We start from the raw sequence: 20,152 nt of genomic DNA, 5'->3' as shown, positions 1-20,152 counted from the left end.
CGGCCTGCAACGCAGGCGTGTGCCCTGACCAGAAATCGAACAGGAGATCCTTTGCCTTGCAGGACAATGCCCAACACACAGAATCATGCTGGTCAGGGCTCAGCTTGAATTTAAATGAGATTCAGAATTATGCTAGTTAACAAGGAGGATAGCAGGGCCAAGCCTGGGGTGAGGCAAGGAGGGTGGCCAGGGTGCTAAACCTAGGGCGGCACTCCCTCATGGGTGTGTGTACGCGCTGGCCCGTGAGCACTCGAGACCTGGAAAGTCAGTGCCTCCTTGAATTTTGTGCCCAAGCCTCCCTGCTTGCCTCATCCTGGTCCCTATCCTGAGTGTGACTAAAACGTACAGCTGTTAAAATGAATACATGTTCATTGTAACAAAGCCCATCAGTATGTAATCTAACTTTGCAGAAGTCGCCACTGGGACAATATCTGAGGTGGCCCTCCCTTGCTATTTTCATCCATCTGTCACCTTGAGGTAGGCTTGCTCTCACCTTCCGGTCATCAGAGAAACATGCAAATGAAACACGTATCTGTCCTGGCTGGGTAGGTAGCTCAGTTGGTTAGAGCATCTTCCCGACACACCCAGGTTGTGGATGCAACCCCTCAGTCAGGGTGCATACAAGAATCAGCCAGTGCATGCATAAATAAGTGGAACAACAAACTGATATTTCTCTCACTCTGTTTCTCCCTTGCCTTCTTTCTCTCTAATATCAATAAATAAAATTTAAACCACGAATTTGATCCCCAAACCTCACTGGTGTTCTAGATCTTTGTCATGGGTTTATCTGCACTCTGAAGTGTTCTCGTGGCACAGCCAAACACACTTAAAGCTTACTCCACCCAGCATTCTCTCCCGTGGCCCGAGTCTTTAGCAGCTGCCCCAGGATCTCCATCTCCTCTCTAACAAGTCCAGGTACCTCCTTTCTTCCACTTTTGGGGTAGGCTTCCTTCACCCACCACTTCCTCCTTCATCTCATCTCCTGAAGTCAATATGGCCCAATGAGGACTCTCCCACTTGTCTCTCACTGTCTCCCAGAGCATTTCCTTCAAGGGTCCGAGTGGGAAGAAACCATTTCCTTTCAGAACAGGATTGAGGGGGAAAAGGTTGTCTGTATTTCCGTAGGTTTTGTTCCTGATGTATATTATCCATATGTATCTCTCCTTTGCTACCACCTCCCATTCTTGGAATGGGGGCGCTTGTACCTACTGTCTTCTGATTGTCTTGTTTCACTTAACACTTTGTACATCAGAGAGACCTTCTGCGGCAACACTTCTAAGTCGATCTCGGTTTTTAACAGCTACCATGAATGTGCCATAACTAATGTAACCCTTTCTGTACCAGGGGATGGTTCTGCTGTTTCTCCTTCTTTTTACTTTTGCAAATAATCTTGTACTGAAAATCTTCCCACACTTTTGCTTCCCTGTACACTTAGAAGTTTAAGTTGCCAAGTCACAGAGGATGTGTTTTGACAGCTAATTATGAGATGGATGGTTGTGAGCGTAGAATGGGAGCTGTCTCTGGTGTTTTTCTTCCTGACTAACCTCCACTGGTTTCACAGAAGAAAACAGTTCTCATTTACAGTTTAGGGGAGATAAGTAAAAACCGGAAGAGCTGTTTTTCTTAAACCCTCAGTAAAATCTTGTGTGGGGTGCAAATATAACCACTTTGGGAATGGTATCTCAAAACAGGAATGAGGCATTTTCCCATACTACTCCATATAACCCATCCTGCAGCTTTGGCCTGGCTGGGGTCCGAGGCATGGGGATGCGTGGAGTAGGAGAGGGAGCTGTGTCCACACAGCGGCACCCTATGGCCAGCTGGAGAGATGGGGCTTGATTGCAGGAACAAACAAAATCTCTGGAACTAGAAATGCACCAGAGGTATTTTACTGGAGGCTAAAGTCCTGCATGAACAGCAGGGAGGTTGGAGCCAGTGACATTTGGGTTATTGTTAAAGTGACTCCATGTGTAGCTATAGGCTGGTGCCTGGGGCAACTCAGGTTACTGTTGCTTTCAAATGAATTTGCATTTTATGTCTCACACTGTCTACATCTAGCAGAACAAGACAGTGGCAATATAGCAGGAGCATGTCATTCTCCAGGAAGTGCTTATCTGACTTCAGGGACCTCTGCTGTAACTCTGGCCCATAAGTGGGGAACCACTGAGATGGGATACGAAAAAACTGAGTGCAAATGAAATCGTTAGTTCAATGTCAAAGGGGAGAGTGTTCTTTAAAGGAACCCTGGGGTGAGCTCTCGCCCCACCTAAGGAACATCCTATTACTCCTACTCAGGATCCTAAAATGCTGCCCCAGTGTAACAAATCAACTTCCCCTTTTCCCTGATAAGTCCCCACCACATCCCCCGAGTTATTTCCTGCAGCTCTGGTCAGGCCGGCACTGCCATCCCTGTCAGCGAACAGCACGCCTATTTTGTGTCTACACCTTTGCTCATGTTTGTCTGTCTCTCTGAAATGCCACCTCTGCCCTTTTAGTAATCTGAAGCCCACCATCTGTCAACACCCTTCCTAACACCCTCTGCTCCATGCCCCTTCAGCCAGCTTGGGCCTGGAGTGACCTTCCCTTTTGTAAAATCCCGAAGCTTTTACACCTGGGGTCATACATTTGATGTGGTCTCCATTTGGGGGGGCGTTACTTCATCTTCCCAACTAGATTGAATTCCGACATCAGTGATGCTGGAGGTCTTTGCAGCTCCTTGAAGCAAGATGTGAAGACACACAGCAGTGGAATAATTTTTAAACAACTTGCTGCATGATGGAAAAGCTTTAAGGCAAGTTTTTTTTTTTTTAAACTTGGATCTTCATATATTGGCTCTGTTTCAAGTAGATTTCAAAAATCTTCTCTCTCTCCGTGCCCCGCCCCCACCCACACACAGTGCCAGATGCACAGCAGGCACACCCCTGAAGGGGCAGAGTGGAGAGAGCGCCTGGTTTTCTGCAACTGTGAGCTGTGACAAATGGGCAGCCCCTGCTCACAGACAGGACTCGTATGACTCACCACCATGGCTTTGAAGAGGACTGTTGTGGTGACCAGGTTGTCCTCTACATTCTTGCCACTGCCCTGAAGATCTCTGTTAAGTGCTTAAGCGAGACTGGACAAGAGTCTAGGGGCACAGTCTCCCACTTAGAATGCAGATGTATTCCTGTGAAGGAGTATGCCCACCAGTGTGGAAAACCAAGTCAGATGCTCATCAGAACAGAGCTAATCTGCCTGCATCTGGAGCGAAGACCCTGGAGCCCAGGATCACATCTGCCCACGTTCCGGACCCCGGTGCACTGCTTAGGAAACACTTGCTAGATGAGTGGTGTTCACACTTCTATTGGGCTCAGCTCTGCTTCCCCTTGTTCTGCTTTGTATTGACTGTTCCTATGTGGACACTGTTTTCCTGACCTCTGGGTTAAGAGTAGTTATTTAATGCACACAGGCCGATGGACAAACTGCTAACTGGTAGGAGTTCAGGGGAGCTGATATTTTGGGAGGATTTCTATCAATTACTTAACTGTCTGAATACGAAATTCCTTCATATTGTCTTTGTAATAAGATGAGCTGGGTCTCACATTTATCCCAAGAAGACAGACTTATCCAAATCATCTATATTTTAGGCCTCAGAAACACATTTTAAATAATTCTTGCTATGCCATATATTTTAAGTATCATTAAAAGGCTATTTCCTTCCTTTACAAATATGTGCAAAATATGTTTTATGAAACTTATAACAAGTCTATGAAAAATTGATCATTTTTTCCCACAGGGATCTGTTCAAATGATCTTCATTCTGCTCACCAAATGAAAAATCTAGTATGCATTGTGTCTCTTACCTTATTTACTCCCTCTCCTGAGCATAATCACCATGTTCTCAAACAGAGGAATGGGTTCCTCTCTTTGAGTAGTTAAATAATTCCCTGTGGTGGGCAGAGGGGCTGGTCCATACCTAACCTAGGAAGCATGGGTTTCCCTTTCAAATGCCTTATTTTCCTGCTCTGTGCCTCCTGTCAGTCAGCGCCATGTACACTGGGTCAGAATATAATGCGGGGGCAGCTGATGGCCGTTGTAGGTCATTATAAGACCCAAGGAAGATGCAAAGATGAGAATAACTGTGTTGTTTAGTTAGGGTTTTTTTTAATGAAAAATGGTCCCCACTTTCGTCTTGGAGTTCTCTGGCTTTCCCTGCTACAAACTGGTTCTGGCAGAGGCTGCCTTCCCAGCATTCACTCCTTCCCTGTTCCTCTCTCTCCAAACCATGGTCTGGGGGACAGGGAGGGGTGGGGCACGGTCAGTGCTGCCCTGTGCCCTAGTCTCTCTTCCGAACTCCTCCCCATAAACTCTTCCATCTGGGAGTCCTGGATAATTGTTAAGCCCCCAGAACAGACAGAGGGTGGGGGAACTGGGTACCCTGTGGAAGTGACCTTGAAGTAGAGGCAGTGTCTCACCCATAACTAAGGTGGGAATAAAAACAGGCTTCTAAGCTGGAGTATATATACACACAGCCCTTGTTTCACAAATAAGGATTAACAAGGCAACATGTAGAGACACGAGAGACTACTGTGATGAATTCTGAGTACAGGGGAATGGGAGAGTCCAGGGAGGTAGGATTTGCCAAGAACAACAAGCAGGAGATGGAACGTCATGACATGAAAGTGTGCCTGTGCCTGATCTGATGAGAAAAAGAACGGAGTGTCCCGTGGCTGCAGGGGAGGGTGGGTGGGCAGGCAGGTGGGCGGAGTGGGGTTGGGAGGAACAATACGGTGATGCCCTGTAAACTTCGGCATTAAGACTGAGGCCACATGGTGGCAGCTCCCACGTGCCACGGTGGGAGTGCGAATTGAATGGTTGCATGCTGAGGGACCACAAGGGTTTTTGAGACTGAGAATATGATTTTAGTTGAGGCTTTGGAGCCATCTTAAAGAGAATTTAGAAGTTGTTTGGCTAGTGGCTTTACACCTGCGCTTTCATGACGTCCCCTTGGGGTCTGCTCTGGTGGGAGGGCCTGGGAAAAGACACCACGGGGCTGTGACCTCAGGCCCCTGCTCCCTCTGAATCAGGCAGCTCCACTTCTGTTTTACCTATCGAGCTGCCAGGTAAGATTTCTTTCTTCTTTTAATTGTGGTTAAAAACCAAACAAACACACATAGCCCTGGCTGGTGTGGCTCAGTGGATTGATGCCGGCCTGTGAAGCAAGGGGTCATGCCTGGGTTGCAGGCTGGGTCCCTGGTGGGGTGTGTGTGAGAGGTAGCCACACATTGATGTTACTCTCCCTCTCTTTCTACCTCCCTTTCCCTCTAAAAATATATCAATAAAATCTTTTTAAAAAAATAAAAATGAACTCATAACAGAGAATTTATCATCTTAACCATTCCAGTGTTGAGGGGCGTGAGGTATTTTCACCCTGTTGTGAAATACATCTCCAGAACTCTTCCACCTTGTAAAACTGGAGCCCTTTAAACAATACTTCTTTTCCTCTTTCTTCCCAGCTCTAGCTAACTACCATTCTACTTTGTTTCTATTGAATTTGGCTAGCCAAGAAGCTTTGTTTTTTTCCCTCAAAACAGTTATGCAGCAGAGAAGTTTTGAAGGCTTCTAACCCATCATTCCTCATAATCCCTCAGCCCCACTCAGTGAGGAACCGGGACCCTGGAGGTCCTGGGAGTCCAAAGTGGCTGCAGATTGGAGATGTTATGAGCACAGCTACTTAAGCCATATTACCAGGTTCAGATTCTGGTTCTGATGCTAACTGCATGTGTGTGTGTGTGACTTTGGGCAATTGGGCAATTAAGCAATTGGGCAATTGATTTAACTTGCTGCCTTAGTAGTCTCATCTGTTAAAGGGATGCGATAGTAATAGTATCTGCTTTATGCTGTAAGGAATAAGTGAGGTAGGTAATCTAATACAACACTTGGAATAGGACCTGGCACTTACATAAGTGTTTGCTATTATTCTTAATGCTAAGAAACTTCCTAGCACAGCTCCCCCAACCTAGCTCCCCCTAAGGAGAGTTGTTACTTCGGGCCTACCACTAGCTCCCTCGGCGCGTGTCTCTTGAGTTTCCACTCAAGGCTGAATAGATAGCTTTCAGTCCCATGCCTTCCTCATGCACATCACTATTTCTCACCTAGGGCGTGCCATTGACCTTGGCAGATGCTCCATCAATATCTTAATCCTCAAGGGGAAAGTGTGGCAGGACATATACAGCACAAGAAGGATGGTTATCCCACTACATCAGTTCAACAAATGGTTACTGAACGCTTTTGATGTGGAGACACTTGGTCAGGTGCTGGGGACACAGAAGGAACACACCAGGCAGAAATTGTTGCTCTCATAGAGCTTGTGTTCTCAGGGTGCGAGCCTTTGCAATACAGCCCTTCTAATAAATGAAATGTTTTTCTTGGATTCATCTAGTCCAGGAAGATGAAAAGTTTGCATAAAAATGCTCAAGTTTGGAAATGAATGAACACTTGAGACTTATTGCTAGTGGTGCCTTTGAAAAATGGTTTGTAAAAATAGACACAAAAACGGTTCAGACATCCAGAGACACATGAAGAGATGCTCAATATCGTTAGCTATCAGAGAGATGCAAATTAAAACCACAATGAGATACCACTTTACACCAGTCAGGATGGCTATAATAGACAAAGCAACAAACAACAAATGTTGGAGAGGGTGTGGGGGAAAAGGGGACCTTAGTTCACTGTTGGTGGGATTGTAGACTGGTACAACCATTATGGAAAACAGTATGGAATTTTCTCAGAAAAATAAAAATTGACCTGCCTTTTGACCCAGCAATTCCACTGCTAGGATTATACCCCAAGAATCCTAAAACATCAATTTCAAAGAACCTATGCACCACAATGTTCATAGCAGCACAATTTACAATAGCCAAGAGTTGGAAGCAACCTAGGTGCCCATCAGTAAATGAATGGATCCAAAAATTGTGGTACATATACACCATGGAATTTTATGCAGCAGAGAGAAAGAAGGAGCTACTACCTTTTGCAACAACATGGATGGAACTGGAAAGCATTATGCTGAGTGAAATAGGCCAGGCATTGAAGGACAAATACCATATGATCTCACCTTTGACAGGAAGCTAAAGAATAAAACAAATAAGCAAATAGAATAAAAATAAAGACGCTGAAATAGAGAACAAGTGGGCAGCGACCAGAGGGGAGAGGGAAGGGAACTTAAGGGGAAAAAGGGGGAGGGATTTTGAGGAACAAGTATGAATGACACAGAGATGAGGACTTGGGGGGGGGGGGGAATGGGAGGGAGGGGGGAGACTGGGCGGGGGGGGGAAGAGGGAAAAAAAATGTACTTGAAAAGTAACCAAATAAAATTATTAAAAAAAAAAAAAAAACGGTTCAGAAATACTGGTGCTTTCAGGTTGAGACAATTTTTCAGGTACAAAGTTTCTAAATCGATTTATCTCAAGTTCTTATTCAAGGGTTGTGCTTATAGTACAGTCCATCATATTTAGAACTTGGGAGGACAGCATAAGGCTCGTTTTACCTGTGCTTCCACCAGATATGAGGAGGAATGTGAGATTCCACCTGCCTACGCTCCCTTCCGGACTCATCCTTTCCTCCCTAATATGAGCAGATGACATTCAGACACAGAGGAAACTGAAACAGCACGGTGGGGTTGAGACTGGTCTTTTAGGGGGGAGAATAGGAATTGCCATCATAGTAGGTAGGATGCATGGAAGTTCATCTGCCACAGGCTGGGGACAATCCAGCCAGGAAGGGAAAATCGGTAATGCAAGCATTCATGCTGCTCGCCTCTGCCCTGCGCCATGGGCATCCCAGCTATTGTGAAAATGTATGGAACTTCTTTCCTGGGATCTTACAAATGCTTCATTTAAAAAGGCACTTCCTGTCTGCTACTGCCAGTCAGTCAAGGCTGGCAGGTGATATACATCCCCTGTACCATCAGTAACTGCTGGGACTGACATGAGGACCCTAAGGTCATCTATCAGACACAACCACTGGCAGCCATGGCCAACTGTGTGTTGTCTAAGCGACCTGCCACGATCTCTGCTTCCTTCTTACTGGAGTCCCCGGTTTTCTTCAGGTTGGGTGCAGACCCCTGATCTTAGGGAGTGGAGGTCTCCCTTCCTCACCCTAGGGAATGAATCATGAAGGTCTAGGACAGTTGTAATAATCCCCCTTTGTTTTGCCAGCAATCATTGCAATTCTAAGTGACCATGTGACACTGACCAATGCGTCTGATGGTGGTTTCCAGGAAAGATTAAGAACAGAAACAAAAACAAAATCCCAGATTAAAAAAAATGGAATCTTATGAGAAGAAAGGTTTGCTGCCTACTGCTTCCTTCCAATGTGAAACACTACACTGATGACATGACACTTGGAGCAGTAGCAACCAATACACATTCCTGAGTGTGTTTCTTGTTTTTAAACACACCACAAAATCAGAAATTAGTTGAAGCCCTGATATTGGTGGGCTAGCCTCCAAAGTGGACTGCCTGCTCCCAGATTTCCTGTGAGGTGACACTCTGATGTCTGTCACAGCAGCCTATTTGGTCTGGTTGTCTGTGCCTGGGGACTGCTGGCTCTCGTCTTTGTCTTGGAGGTCTGATGCCCGCATAGGTTTTAATGATTGTCACTATGATGTAACGGAGAAGGCACATGGAATGAATGCACTGAGTCATCTATGATTTGTGACGCAGGCTCATTGAACTTCAGTGCTGAGGAGAAGCTATGGAGAACATCTAGTCCCAAGTTTTCCACAGGAGGCTCTATGGAAATGCAGGCCTGTAAGACACTTCCGCCCAGAAAGGTTCCTTGACCAGTGAAGTTTGGGAACGCCCTCCTACCGTATCCCCTTCTCAGGGAGGAACAAGTTCGGTGCCTGCAGTTCTGTCTGTTCTGTCACTGCCTCCATTCAGAACCCTTTTCTTGCTTGTCTGGACCTGTGTGGAAGTCCCATTTCTGGTAGCTCCACATGCCATTATCTTTATTTTTTCGAGTTTTTATTTTTATCCTATGTTTAAAATTTTTTATTTTTCAGTTACAGGGGACATACAACATGATTTTAGTTCCAGGTGTACCAGGGCTTAGACATTTACTTACCTTAAAAACTGATCACCCAGATAAGTCTAGTACCCACCTGACCTAATACCTAGTTATTACAGTGTCATCGACTATATTCCCATGCTGCACTATACATCCCCGTGACTGTTTTGTGACTGCCAACTTGTACTCCTTAATCTCGTCACCTTTTTCACCCATCCCTTTATTTCTTTTTATTTTTCATGTTGCCTTCCTTCACTCACAGCTGAGCACATGGTAGGTGCTGGAGCATTTCCTGTTGCTGGAAAAAACAGACAAAACAGAAGGTCGTTGCCCTCGTAGAGCTTATATTCTAGTGAAGGCAGCTACATAGTAAAGAATTCCGAAGCAACCCGTGTCATCTACATAGGATTAGAGCTTTGGAGGAAAATCAATCAGGGAAGGGAGAGGAGGTACAACTTTTGAGGGAGTGTCAGGGAAGGCCTTTGTGGAAGGTGACATTTAGGCAAAGGCCTGAGGGCGGGTGACGGTGTCTGAGGAAAAGCTCTCCAGGGAGAGAGAACAGCCTGTATAAAGGTTCTGAGATGGAGAGAGGGCCTGGTATGTTCAAAAAAAGAGAGAGGATGAGGAGTGGAGGGCAGAGCATGGTGGGGCATGGTCATATTTTATCCTTTGTATACCTGTATATTTTACACAGATACCCAGGATACTTTATATTTTATAAATATACCCAGGATACTTTGTATATCCTGGGGAGTGGGGGCCAGTCATGAGACGCTTCCTTGACCCCTGCAGGGACGTGGCTGTGCTCTGAGTAAGGTGGGACCCCTCAGGGAAGTTTTGAGAGGGGGAGGGATGTAATAGACATATATTTTGTTGTGATGAGAGTAGAGTGTGAGGTTGGCACCGGAAGGGAAGAGGAAACCCATTAGCAGGTCAATGCAATAATCCAGCCAAGAGCTGACAGCTTGGGTCAGAGTGATTGTAGGGGCAGAAGTGAGAATCAACTACATTCTGGATGTATTTTAAAAGTATGGGCAGGATGTCATACTTTTTACACTAAATTGTATATAGTTATGTGAAAAAGAATGGAATCAAGGATGATTGTAGATTTTTTTTGTTTTTGTTTTTTCTTAAACTAAGAAACTAGATGGATGAAGTTGCTTTTTACTGTCACGGGGAAGAATGTGGGAAGAGCAGGTTTTGAAGGGAGAAGCATAAGGTGCTCAGTGGGACGAGGTAAGTTTGAAATGCCTGTTAGACATGTCAGTGGAGATGGTTAGCAATCACTCATGTATAACCCGTTGCAGTGCACTCCTGGAGTTCAGGGACAGGCTCCAGGCTGAAGATCTGTACTTGGAGGTCGTCAGCAAATACATCATACTTAATGCGGTGAGGCTGCATGAGAACGCGTAGGGGTGAGTGTAGGTGGAGAAAAGAGAGTGTGAAGGGCTGAACCCTGGGAGGCTCCCGGGTCATGGAGCTGAGTAGGATCCTGAGAAGGTACAGCCCGGAATAAGAGGAAGAGTGTAAAGTGCTGAGAGCTGAAGAAGATATTTCCAGAACAGAATGATCAGCTGGGTCACGTGCTGCTAATTGGTAAATAGGACGAGGACCAAGAAGTGACCTTTGGATTTAGCAAGAGAGGAGTTGGGTGTGTAGCTAAACTAGTCCATAGTATTGCTGCTTTGGCATCTGTATTCCTTGGTCAAGTGGCCCGCAGGGACCTTAAACCAATACTAGCAACTTCATGAAAGTATGTGCCTGAGATTACAACCCACAGAATCTCAAGCAAATGCAAGTTCTCGATACGACTACCCCAACAGCTCTTGTGATTGGTAGTCTCCCCTGCCTTGCAAGGCCTTCCCCTTGTGTGCCCCTTGGATAAGACCCCTGTGGAGCTCACCAAAACCCTGTTCTTTTTGTTTGAACCGGCCAGTCTGGCTTTTGCTCAGGGGCACCAGTGCACTCTATCTCAGGTCCTGTCTCTCTCTGCATCCTGTCTTCACCTCCAGGTGTGGTCCCTTGGGGTGTGCTATATACCTCCAGTAGGACCTATGTAATAGGTCTTCTCTTTTAATAAACTTCTCTTTTCTTTAATGGTCTGTTGTTGACCCGGGACTCACCAACTGGCACCCTACACTCCACCTGACAAATGTTAATTTAACAACAAAGTCCTAAGAGGAGTTCATCAGTGGAACTGACAGGGAAGTTCTGGGGGTGGGGAGCAAACGTCAGAGCGGAGCAGTGAGGAGGAGGGACAGTGAGCACAGACAAGTCTCGAAGGGGGTTTTGCTCTCAGAGGGAACAGAAGGGGGACATAGCTGAAGGCGAGTGAGGGGGTCCAAGAGGAGAGAATATTCTGTCAAAGCAAAATTATACTGGACAAAGCTAAACAGGCAAGGAAGTTTATAGTCAAGGTTATTGAAACAGGGGAGAGAAGCCAGAACTCACCTGAGCCAACTCACCTGAAGCAGGGGGCGGTAGGATTTCTAAGGGCTAAGATGTGAGAAAGATATAGGGCATCTATGCCTGCTACTCAGTTTTACCCAAAGGAATATTAAACTTCTCATATCATTATGAGAGGAGGTATTTTTACAACTTGGAACAAGGCGCCCACTTAGGTCAGGCTCCCATCCTGCCACAGAAACTGGGTTATTAGGATAAATTCTCTGATTGCATTTCAAAAGATAGTTCCCAGGTCTCTGAGAAAGATGGCCCTGGGTTGTACAACTGACAAACTTCTAAAAAGATTTATGTATACTTTGAAGGGGTAGGGAAAACATTTACAATTATAAATTTTCTAAAGAAGATACTCTAAGAAAGGGACATCAGAAAACTAGTGTTGGAAAGAATCTTACCTAAAGTTAAGTTAAGTTAAGCTGAGCGGGGAATATTAAAGCCATCTTGGTTGATTTCTAAAAGAAAGATATATCGCCCTGTCTGGGTAGCTCAGTTGGTTAAAGCATTGTCCTTCTATGCCAAGGTTGCTGGTTCAGTCTCCAGTGAGGGCACTATAAGAATCAATCAAGGTGTGCATAAATAAGTGGAATAAGAAATCTCTCCCTTTCCCCTCTTCTTCCCCCTCTCTCCCGCCTTCTGTCTCTTCCTCTCTCTCTTTCAAAATCAATTAAAAAAATACATCATCTCTCTCTATAAAGTTCCTGATGTGTACAGGACAATCAAACTCTTTCTGCTCTCCCTGCTCCAGAGTTCGCAAGTCTGCGCCTCTATCTGCTTGGCAGCCTATACCATGCGCGAGATCGTGCACATCCAGGTTGGCCAGTGTGGCAATCAGATCGGCGCCAAGTTTTGGGAGGTCATCAGTGATGAGCATGGGATCGACCACACTGGCAGTTACTATGGAGACAGTGACTTACAGCTGGAGAGAATCAATGTGTACTACAATGAAGCTGTTAGTAACAAGTACATACCTCGGGCTATCTTGGTGGATCTGGAGCAGGGCCCAATAGACTCAGTTAGGTCTGGACCATTTGGCCAGATTTTCAGGCCAGACAACTTTGTGTTTGGCCAGAGTGGGGCCGGGAACATCTGGGCAAAGGGCTACTACACAGAGGGAGCTGAACTGGCAGACTCAGTCATGGACTTGGTGAGGAAGGAGTCAGAGAGCTGTGACTGTCTACAGGGCTTCCAGCTGACCCACTCGCTGGGCGGTGGCACTGGGTCAGGGATGGGCACGCTGCTTATCGGCAAGATCCGGCAGGAGTACCCAGACCGCATCATGAACACCTTCAGCGTGATGCCCTCGCCTAAGGTGTCCAACATAGTGGTCGAGCCCTACAACGCCACCCTCTCCATCCACCAGCTGCTGGAACACACAGATGAAACCTTCTCCATCGACAATGAGGCCCTGTATGACATCTGCTTTCGCACCCTGAAACTGACCGACCCCACATACGGAGACCTTAACCACCTTGTGTCGGCCACCATGAGTGGGGTCACCACCTGCCTGCGCTTCCCGGGCCAGCTGAATGCAGACCTGCGCAAGCTGGCAGTGAACATGGTGCCCTTCCCACGCCTGCACTTCTTCATGCCTGGCTTTGCCCCCCTGACCAGCTGGGACAGCCAGCATTACCGGGCCCTGACAGTAGCCGAGCTCACCCAGCAGATATTCGACACCAAGAACATGATGGCTGCTTGTGACCCCCGCCACGGCCGCTACCTGACAGTGGCTGCTATCTTCCGTGGCCACATGTCCATGAATGAAGTAGATGAGCAGATGCTCAAGATGCAGAACAAGAACAGCAGCAACTTCGTGGAGTGGATCCCCAACAACGTGAAGACGGCCGTGTGCAACATCCCACCTCGAGGCCTCAAGATGTCGGCTACCTTCATCGGCAACAGCACGGCCATCCAGGAGCCGTTCAAGCGCATCTCAGAGCAGTTCACCATCATGTTCCGGCGCAAGACCTTCCTGCACTGGTACATAGGGGAGGGCATGGACGAGACGGAGTTTGCCGAGGCTGAGAGCAACATGAATGACCTGGTGTGTGAGTACCAGCAGTGCCAGGATGCCCCGACCTACACACAGGAGGAGGAGGAGGAGGAGGAAGAGGAGGAGGAGATAGTGGTAGAGGAGGAAAAGGGTGAGGATGGCACTTAAGAAATTCTCAAATACATCATGCCTCCTTAGTGAACTTCTGTTGTCCTCCATCATGCCTGGCCTTTGTATTTGTATACTGTGGCACTCAGTTTTGCCTCTGTCAAAAGTTCACACTGTTGTCATAATGTGGCGCCCCTCTAAAAATTACAGTATTGTCTAAGTTATCTACACTAATGACAAAGTATAAAAATGACATGTCAAAAAAAATTCTTTTCCTAGTCTTCCTCTGCATCTGCACCTGTAGCCACCCTGTGATTTTCTGAGGGCTACTGATGCCCCAGCACTTGCGGTGGGGCCTGGACCATTTTAGAAAGTGTTGTGCAGTCTCACCTTTGCCTAGCTGTCCCCTTCTTTCCAGTTACCTTCCAGGGCTCTCTCACTAGGGCACACCTCTCTTCTCACTTCCTCTGTGGGACAGTCACCTCCAGGAGAATTACTGCTTCACTCCTCTGTCAGCCCCTAGAGTCGACACTGCTTTTATAGCACCATCTCTGTTTCCAGGGCCTCATTTGATTTTTGAGTCCCCCAAGGGCACAGGCATATTTTATTCATGTTATTGGTTCTACCTAAAGAACGTTTGCGTCTCAGTAACCACGTGGGGTAAGGTATGATGTGATAATGTTTCAGAGGACCTGTCATCCTTTCCTCTTAAAACACAGGTTTTATCAGCTAGGGAAAAGGCATAGAACATTTTATTTATAATGTTTGGCATGATCTGCAGCTAGTGTTTATTTTGAGTACAGGTCTTCTAGCGGTTTCCACTGCCTAAGAAGTGTGGGTGATATAAAGGGAGTGATTGCCTGTGTTTCTGCCTAATGGCGAGAGTTTGATTCTGACTCTGTGGCCTTGCAAGCACTATATTTAATAACTCTGCTCGTAAAATGCGCTTGTTGAGATGTATGACTATGAGGCATCAACTACCACGTAGATTCTGAGTAAAACAGTTTATAAACGATTCCTATTATAGATCACATGGAAATACGCGCAGAGAGGTCACGTTAGTGCCAGACAGCTCTATGCCCCGGCTGCGTTAAGATGTGGAGGGGAGGGTGGAACGCCATGATTGATTACGGATTGATGAGTTGGTTTAATACCAACTTGAGAGAGAGCTTCAGCTATAGAGTTGCTGGATTCATTAAGTAACACAGCATTGCAGCTCTGATGGTTGGGGTTTGGCAGAAGGTTTCATGGGGTACGCAGCTTTGGGGTTCGACTTTGGAGCCCATGAAAAGAGCTGATGCTTTCACCTGTTACTCTGCTGGGGGCTTGTTGTGATTACAGCTTCAGACCTCTGAATGGGGCTAAAGAGCAGGGGGCGGGGGGGGGGGAAGCCTTAGAATGAGTGGGAGAAAATGAACATGAAGACAAAAACCAGTAAGTGGTCACAGAGCCGCCAAGAGTGAAGGCAGTAATGAGACAGAATTAGTTCTTACTGACAACTTGAAATTGCCTACAACATTATAAAAAAATCAATCAGCCTGTGGAAAGCAGGCTCACAGTGACCACTGGATGGTGTGATGTTTGCAATTTGTCTGGACACTAATTTAGAGAAGCCAGAGGGTTTTAACCTAATACACGGCTTTTAGCTGGTACAAAGCTTTTAAAGAGAAGACTGAAAATTAGCTTCAACTAGGGTTATTTTTCTCCAGCCATCTTAAAATCAGTAGAACTAAAGTTAGTTGATTACTCATTCCTCCAACCTAATATCTGTTGCTTTTTTGCTGTCCTAACAATGTATTATGGGGAGTTTTAGTGTCTTTTTTCCTATTGTATCATCCTCTGCGAGTTGTTTCTCTGCTTTTTTTTCTTTTCTAGTGGCAAACGGGGGGAGAAATGAGAAAAAATTAAAAATTTTTATCCTCACTCAGGACATGCTTATTGATTTTGGAGGGCAGGAGAGAGAGAGAAGGAGAGAAACATCAGTCATCTTTCTCCCACCTGCACCCTGAGTGGGCACTGCACCTGCAACTGAGGCATGTGCCCCAGATGGGAATTTAATCCTCGACTTTTCTGTCTATGGGATGACACTCCAACTGAGCCACACTGGCCAGGGCAGGAAAAATAAATTTTCTTCTACCCTTCTAAGTCCTTTTGGCTGGTCTAATAATTAACATGACAGATTAACAGGAGAAAATAACTAAATTTATTATATCTGTACATACGGGGGTTCCCTAAGAGGGTAGGACTCAAGGATAAATAGGGCACTAAAGCTTATATGCCGTTCTGGACTAAGGCCAAGGAGGCAGAGGTCTGGGCTTCAAAGGTAAAGCAGGCAATTCACAGGTAGGTGAGAAAGTGAAACATTTGGTAAACACTCCTATTGTACCATCCAGAAACAGCAGGACCCAGAGGAGAGTCTAATAAACACGTTGCCAGGCTCCTTCCTATCTGCAATACTTAGTGTATGTTCTGCTAAGGTGATAGCTCCCTTCCTTTAAGCAGGTTTTTCTATCTGGATTCCTTTAGGCAGGTAAGGAGGAGGCCCAAAGTTTTCTTTAGAAGTTTTTCTTTCTTAAAAATAACCAGATTAAAATAACATTCCAGAGTTATATTTTGGGGTGGCAAACTCTGCTTTCTCTTAACACTGTTATTGTATCCCTTAAAATTTTGAATAAGTGTAGGAAAATATTAGGCTCCTTAATTCATTCTTCTAGCAGATGTGGATGCTGAACATATATAGAGACTCTTCAAGGAATTTCAGTCTCTTGGGAGAGGCAGACAAGCCATCCCATGATTGGAATAGGTACAGAGACAGGTGTTTGTATCGTGGCAGCTGTCGTAGCAGGGCAGAAATTGTATGTGGCTGCTAACTGTATCCCCAGAAACTGGCACATGAATGGAACTTTGTACAATGTTTAAAAAGAGAAAGCTCTGGCGCTGGCTGGTGTAATTCAGTGGATTGAGCACGGGCCTGTGAACCAAACAACCGTGGTTTGATTCCCCATCAGGGCACATGCCTGGGTTGCAGGCCAGTTCCCAGCACGGGACGCATGAGAGGCAACCATACATTGCTATTTCTCTCCCTCTCTCCTTCCCTTCTCCTCTAAAGAAAAATAAATAAAATCTTAAAAAAAGAGAGAAAGCTCCCAAGGAAGTGAGTGGGTTAAGAAAGGGAATTCCAGACAGGGGCAAGCAAGTACGAAATCCCCGTAGTATAAAGACATCTTCAGGTATTACATGATGGCCAGGCGGTAGGGCTGTGGGAAGTCAAGGTGCCAGGGGAGGTGGGGTCAGATGAAGTAGGGCCTGGGGTAGAAGGGCATCCTCTGAGGGCTGTGTGGAGCTATGAAGTCTGCACAGCAGGTGCTCACACGTGTTTGCCCCGGGGCTGAGTGAATGAATGGAAGGGCTTTAAGCTAGGGAGGCCTTTGGTTAGATTTGTGTCTTAGGTTCTTCTGCCACTATGGGAAATGGTCTGGAAGGGGTAGGTCTAAAACGGGGGTCTCAACTGGGGGTGACTTTGTTTTCTAGGCAACGTTTGGCAGTGTCTGGAGGTAACGTAGCTTGTTATAACTTAGAGGTTGTCCCTAGCATCTGGCGTATAGAGACCAGGGATGCTGCTATATGTCTTACAAGGCAAAGAACAAATTCCCCTCCCCCCCAAAAAAAGAAGTATTCATCCCCAAATGATGATGGTGCTGGGATTGAGAAAGCCTGGTACCGAAGGAGAAAGTCACAAGTTTACAAATTTACTGAAACTACAACTGTAATGTATAGAGAAAATGCAGTTTAAGTTTGCCTAGAGCTGATATACCTTCAAGAGCCCCACTTACCGGATGGAAGTAAAGAAATTAGACACTCTTTACTCTAATGCAGTTTAGAACTTGGTATGATCCAATAATTGTAGTCTTTCTAGAGAGTGCTCAGTTTTTTTAGGATAATTGCAACACACCCTTCTCCTCAGCTTTCCAAGATTTTTTCCAAGTAAGTATCTGAATTTGTGGGAGGAGGGTACTCATGAGACCTCATACGATGTCACGGAGCCTAGATAATTCTTTGCAGAACTCAAGGAGCCACTGCTGGGTTGAAGGAACTGTCATCCTATGGTTTTTAACCCAGAGCAGCTCAGTAATGTTTTTTTGGTTTCATTTACATATTTGGACTCCATGTGAGATTTTATTTGAGAAAAAGGGTTCTGCTAAAAAAAAAATGAAAACCACTAACCTGCCACACCATTGAGGTCATCTACACTGGAGTGTGAGTTAAAGGCTTAGGTCATTGTCCTGTGATCAAAGCATTTTTATGGGTATCGTGACATTAGTTTTTAGGTTTTGTTCCTGAGAATTGGGCTGCCCAAACCTTTTAGTTGTGTCCAATTTTGTCATCATTGTGTAGATGTGTATACAATCTTTCCATCATGGTCAATGTATTTTTTACAAATGTAGCAATTTCTCATTGAAAATTGCCCGTCTAAGGGACTGTAATAGATTTCATGGTTCTCCAATGAAGAGAGAAGGGGCTGACTAGCTGTGTGGCTCAAAGAACACCATTACAGTAACAACTCCGCTTGAGGAATAAAGAGCTGGTATTATAGCCTTAACATTCCCTTTTAATACCAATAAAAAAAAATTTTCACACTTGTTCCATGAATAAAGTTTCTTCAATAATTCCTTTTGTGTGGCTGAATTTCTTCTCTTTTGCCCATGAGATTAGAAGATAGCTAGATGAGAGAAGGGTTGAATAGGGCTGAAGAATTTATGATGAGGAATTAATAATAATGCCAATTATTATAAATGTAATAAGTCAATTTTTTTAGCACTTACTCTCTTCTAAGCATTGCTCTGAGCACTTCTGATTTATTCATTGTAACCCTCACTACAGCTCTATGAATAAGTGCTAAGACAGGAAACTGAGGCATGAAGAGGTGAAGTAATGCTTAAGGCCATACTTGGCTGAGTCTGATTCAGTCAAACCCGGGTGGTCTGGTTCCAAAGTCCAAGTGCTGGGTTGTCTGTGTTGTGGACTGACTGTTCCCTCTGCCTTGCCTTCTGCACTAGGTTTGTCCATCTGCCTGCAGTAGAAAAGCAACATCATGTCATCAGTGTCCTTTAGCAAAGATTCGGAACACTTAGATCCTTAAAGGACAAGGCAGAGAGCTGTATATTGTGGGGGATTTGATGACAATTCTTGGAGTAGAGAGTGAATTGTAAGCTCCAGAATTCCTCCATTTCTGATCAGTCACATTGTCATGGACAGTCTCCCCTGGATTTTTGTGGCCTAGGGATGTGGTTCTAACAGGGCATTGATCATAAGTCTATGATGAACCTGGCACTATGCCAGCATTGGGGGGGAGGGATTAGAGAGTGGTCTACCTACTTCTTTGAGAATGGTTTCATATATTTGAAGAAAATTTTTTGTTTTAAAGCACCATCTCTGTAGCAAGTACCATGCTGGGCATTTTACATTGGTTCTCATTGGGTTTTTCTAACATTCTTGGGAGGTCAGCACTATCTGCATGTGATGGATGGAAAACTGAATCTCACAGGGACTGAGACACCTGTTTAAGGTCACGGAGCCAATAAAGGGCAAGACCGAAAATCTAAACCTGGAGTAAATTAAAGCACACAGTGTCAATTTTAATGAGATCTGTTTATTATGTATGGACCTCAGTGAATCCAAAGAAATGAATAGCCAGTGAGCTCTGGAGAGCAGTATTTTTTAACCACTTTCCATGGGATATTAGTTCCAGAAGATGTTATTTCTGTGGGGGCCAGAGGGAGAAACAGATAATTCTGCACTCACATGTGAGAAGTGGCATACCACTTTCCTTAGTGATTTGCAAGGCTCATCAGCTTAATGAGACCCCCAGAAATCCTGCAGAAGGAAGTGTTTTGACTTGGTTTAATCCATCCAGTGTTTCCCAGCCTCCTGAGGCATGGTGGTCAGCAGAAGACCAGCTCGGGAGATTGTGGTTTGAAGGACCGAAGCCTTAGGAGAAGCAAGCACGTGGGCAACCTGCCATCAGATAGTTAAAAAGTGCCATTTCCTTTGTAGTATCCAGAGTCTTTGTGGGTCATCTCAGGTGCCAAAGGAGAAGGCGTCAAAGCCATACAGCGCAAGCTCAACTTGGCTACAAGTAATTCTGTCTGTAAAGTCACATTTGCTGTCTGTGTTAACAATTTTTTGATCGAGATAATTCACATGCCATAAAATTCACCCTCTTAATGTATATAATTCAGTGGTTTTTAGAAAGATTTCATGAGGTTGTACAACCAACACAGTATCTAATTCCAGAACATTTTACCACCTCTAAGAAACCCCGCACCCATGAACAGTCACTCCCCATTTCCCCTTCACCCCACCGCTTGGCAACCACCCGTCTACTTCCTGTCTCTGGATTTGCCCATTCTGGACATTTCAAATCAGTGAAATCATACAATTTGTGGTCTTTTATGCCTGGCTTCTTTCAATCAGCAAACTGTTTTCAAAGCTTGTTTGTTTTGGAGTGTGTGTCAGTATTTCACTCCTTTTCAAGACTGAATA

At 45.4% G+C, this 20,152-nt stretch overlaps 1 protein-coding gene across 1 annotated transcript; it reads left to right on the top strand.

Annotated features, from left to right (window-relative positions):
- Positions 1–12,298: 12,298 nt before the first annotated feature.
- LOC119035893 (tubulin beta chain-like) lies at positions 12,299–13,669 on the top strand. Its single transcript, XM_037127400.2, has one exon. The coding sequence runs from the start codon at positions 12,299–12,301 to the stop codon at positions 13,667–13,669; it is 1,371 nt and encodes a 456-aa protein (XP_036983295.2).
- Positions 13,670–20,152: the final 6,483 nt, after the last annotated feature.

The sequence above is a fragment of the Artibeus jamaicensis genome, unplaced genomic scaffold (genome assembly GCF_021234435.1).
Source record: "Artibeus jamaicensis isolate MK-2021 breed Jamaican fruit bat unplaced genomic scaffold, CSHL_Jam_final scaffold_1964, whole genome shotgun sequence".
Taxonomy (NCBI): domain Eukaryota; kingdom Metazoa; phylum Chordata; class Mammalia; order Chiroptera; family Phyllostomidae; genus Artibeus; species Artibeus jamaicensis.
Note: the sequence above shows the minus strand (reverse complement) of the source record. Positions and strands in the feature narration are given on the sequence as shown.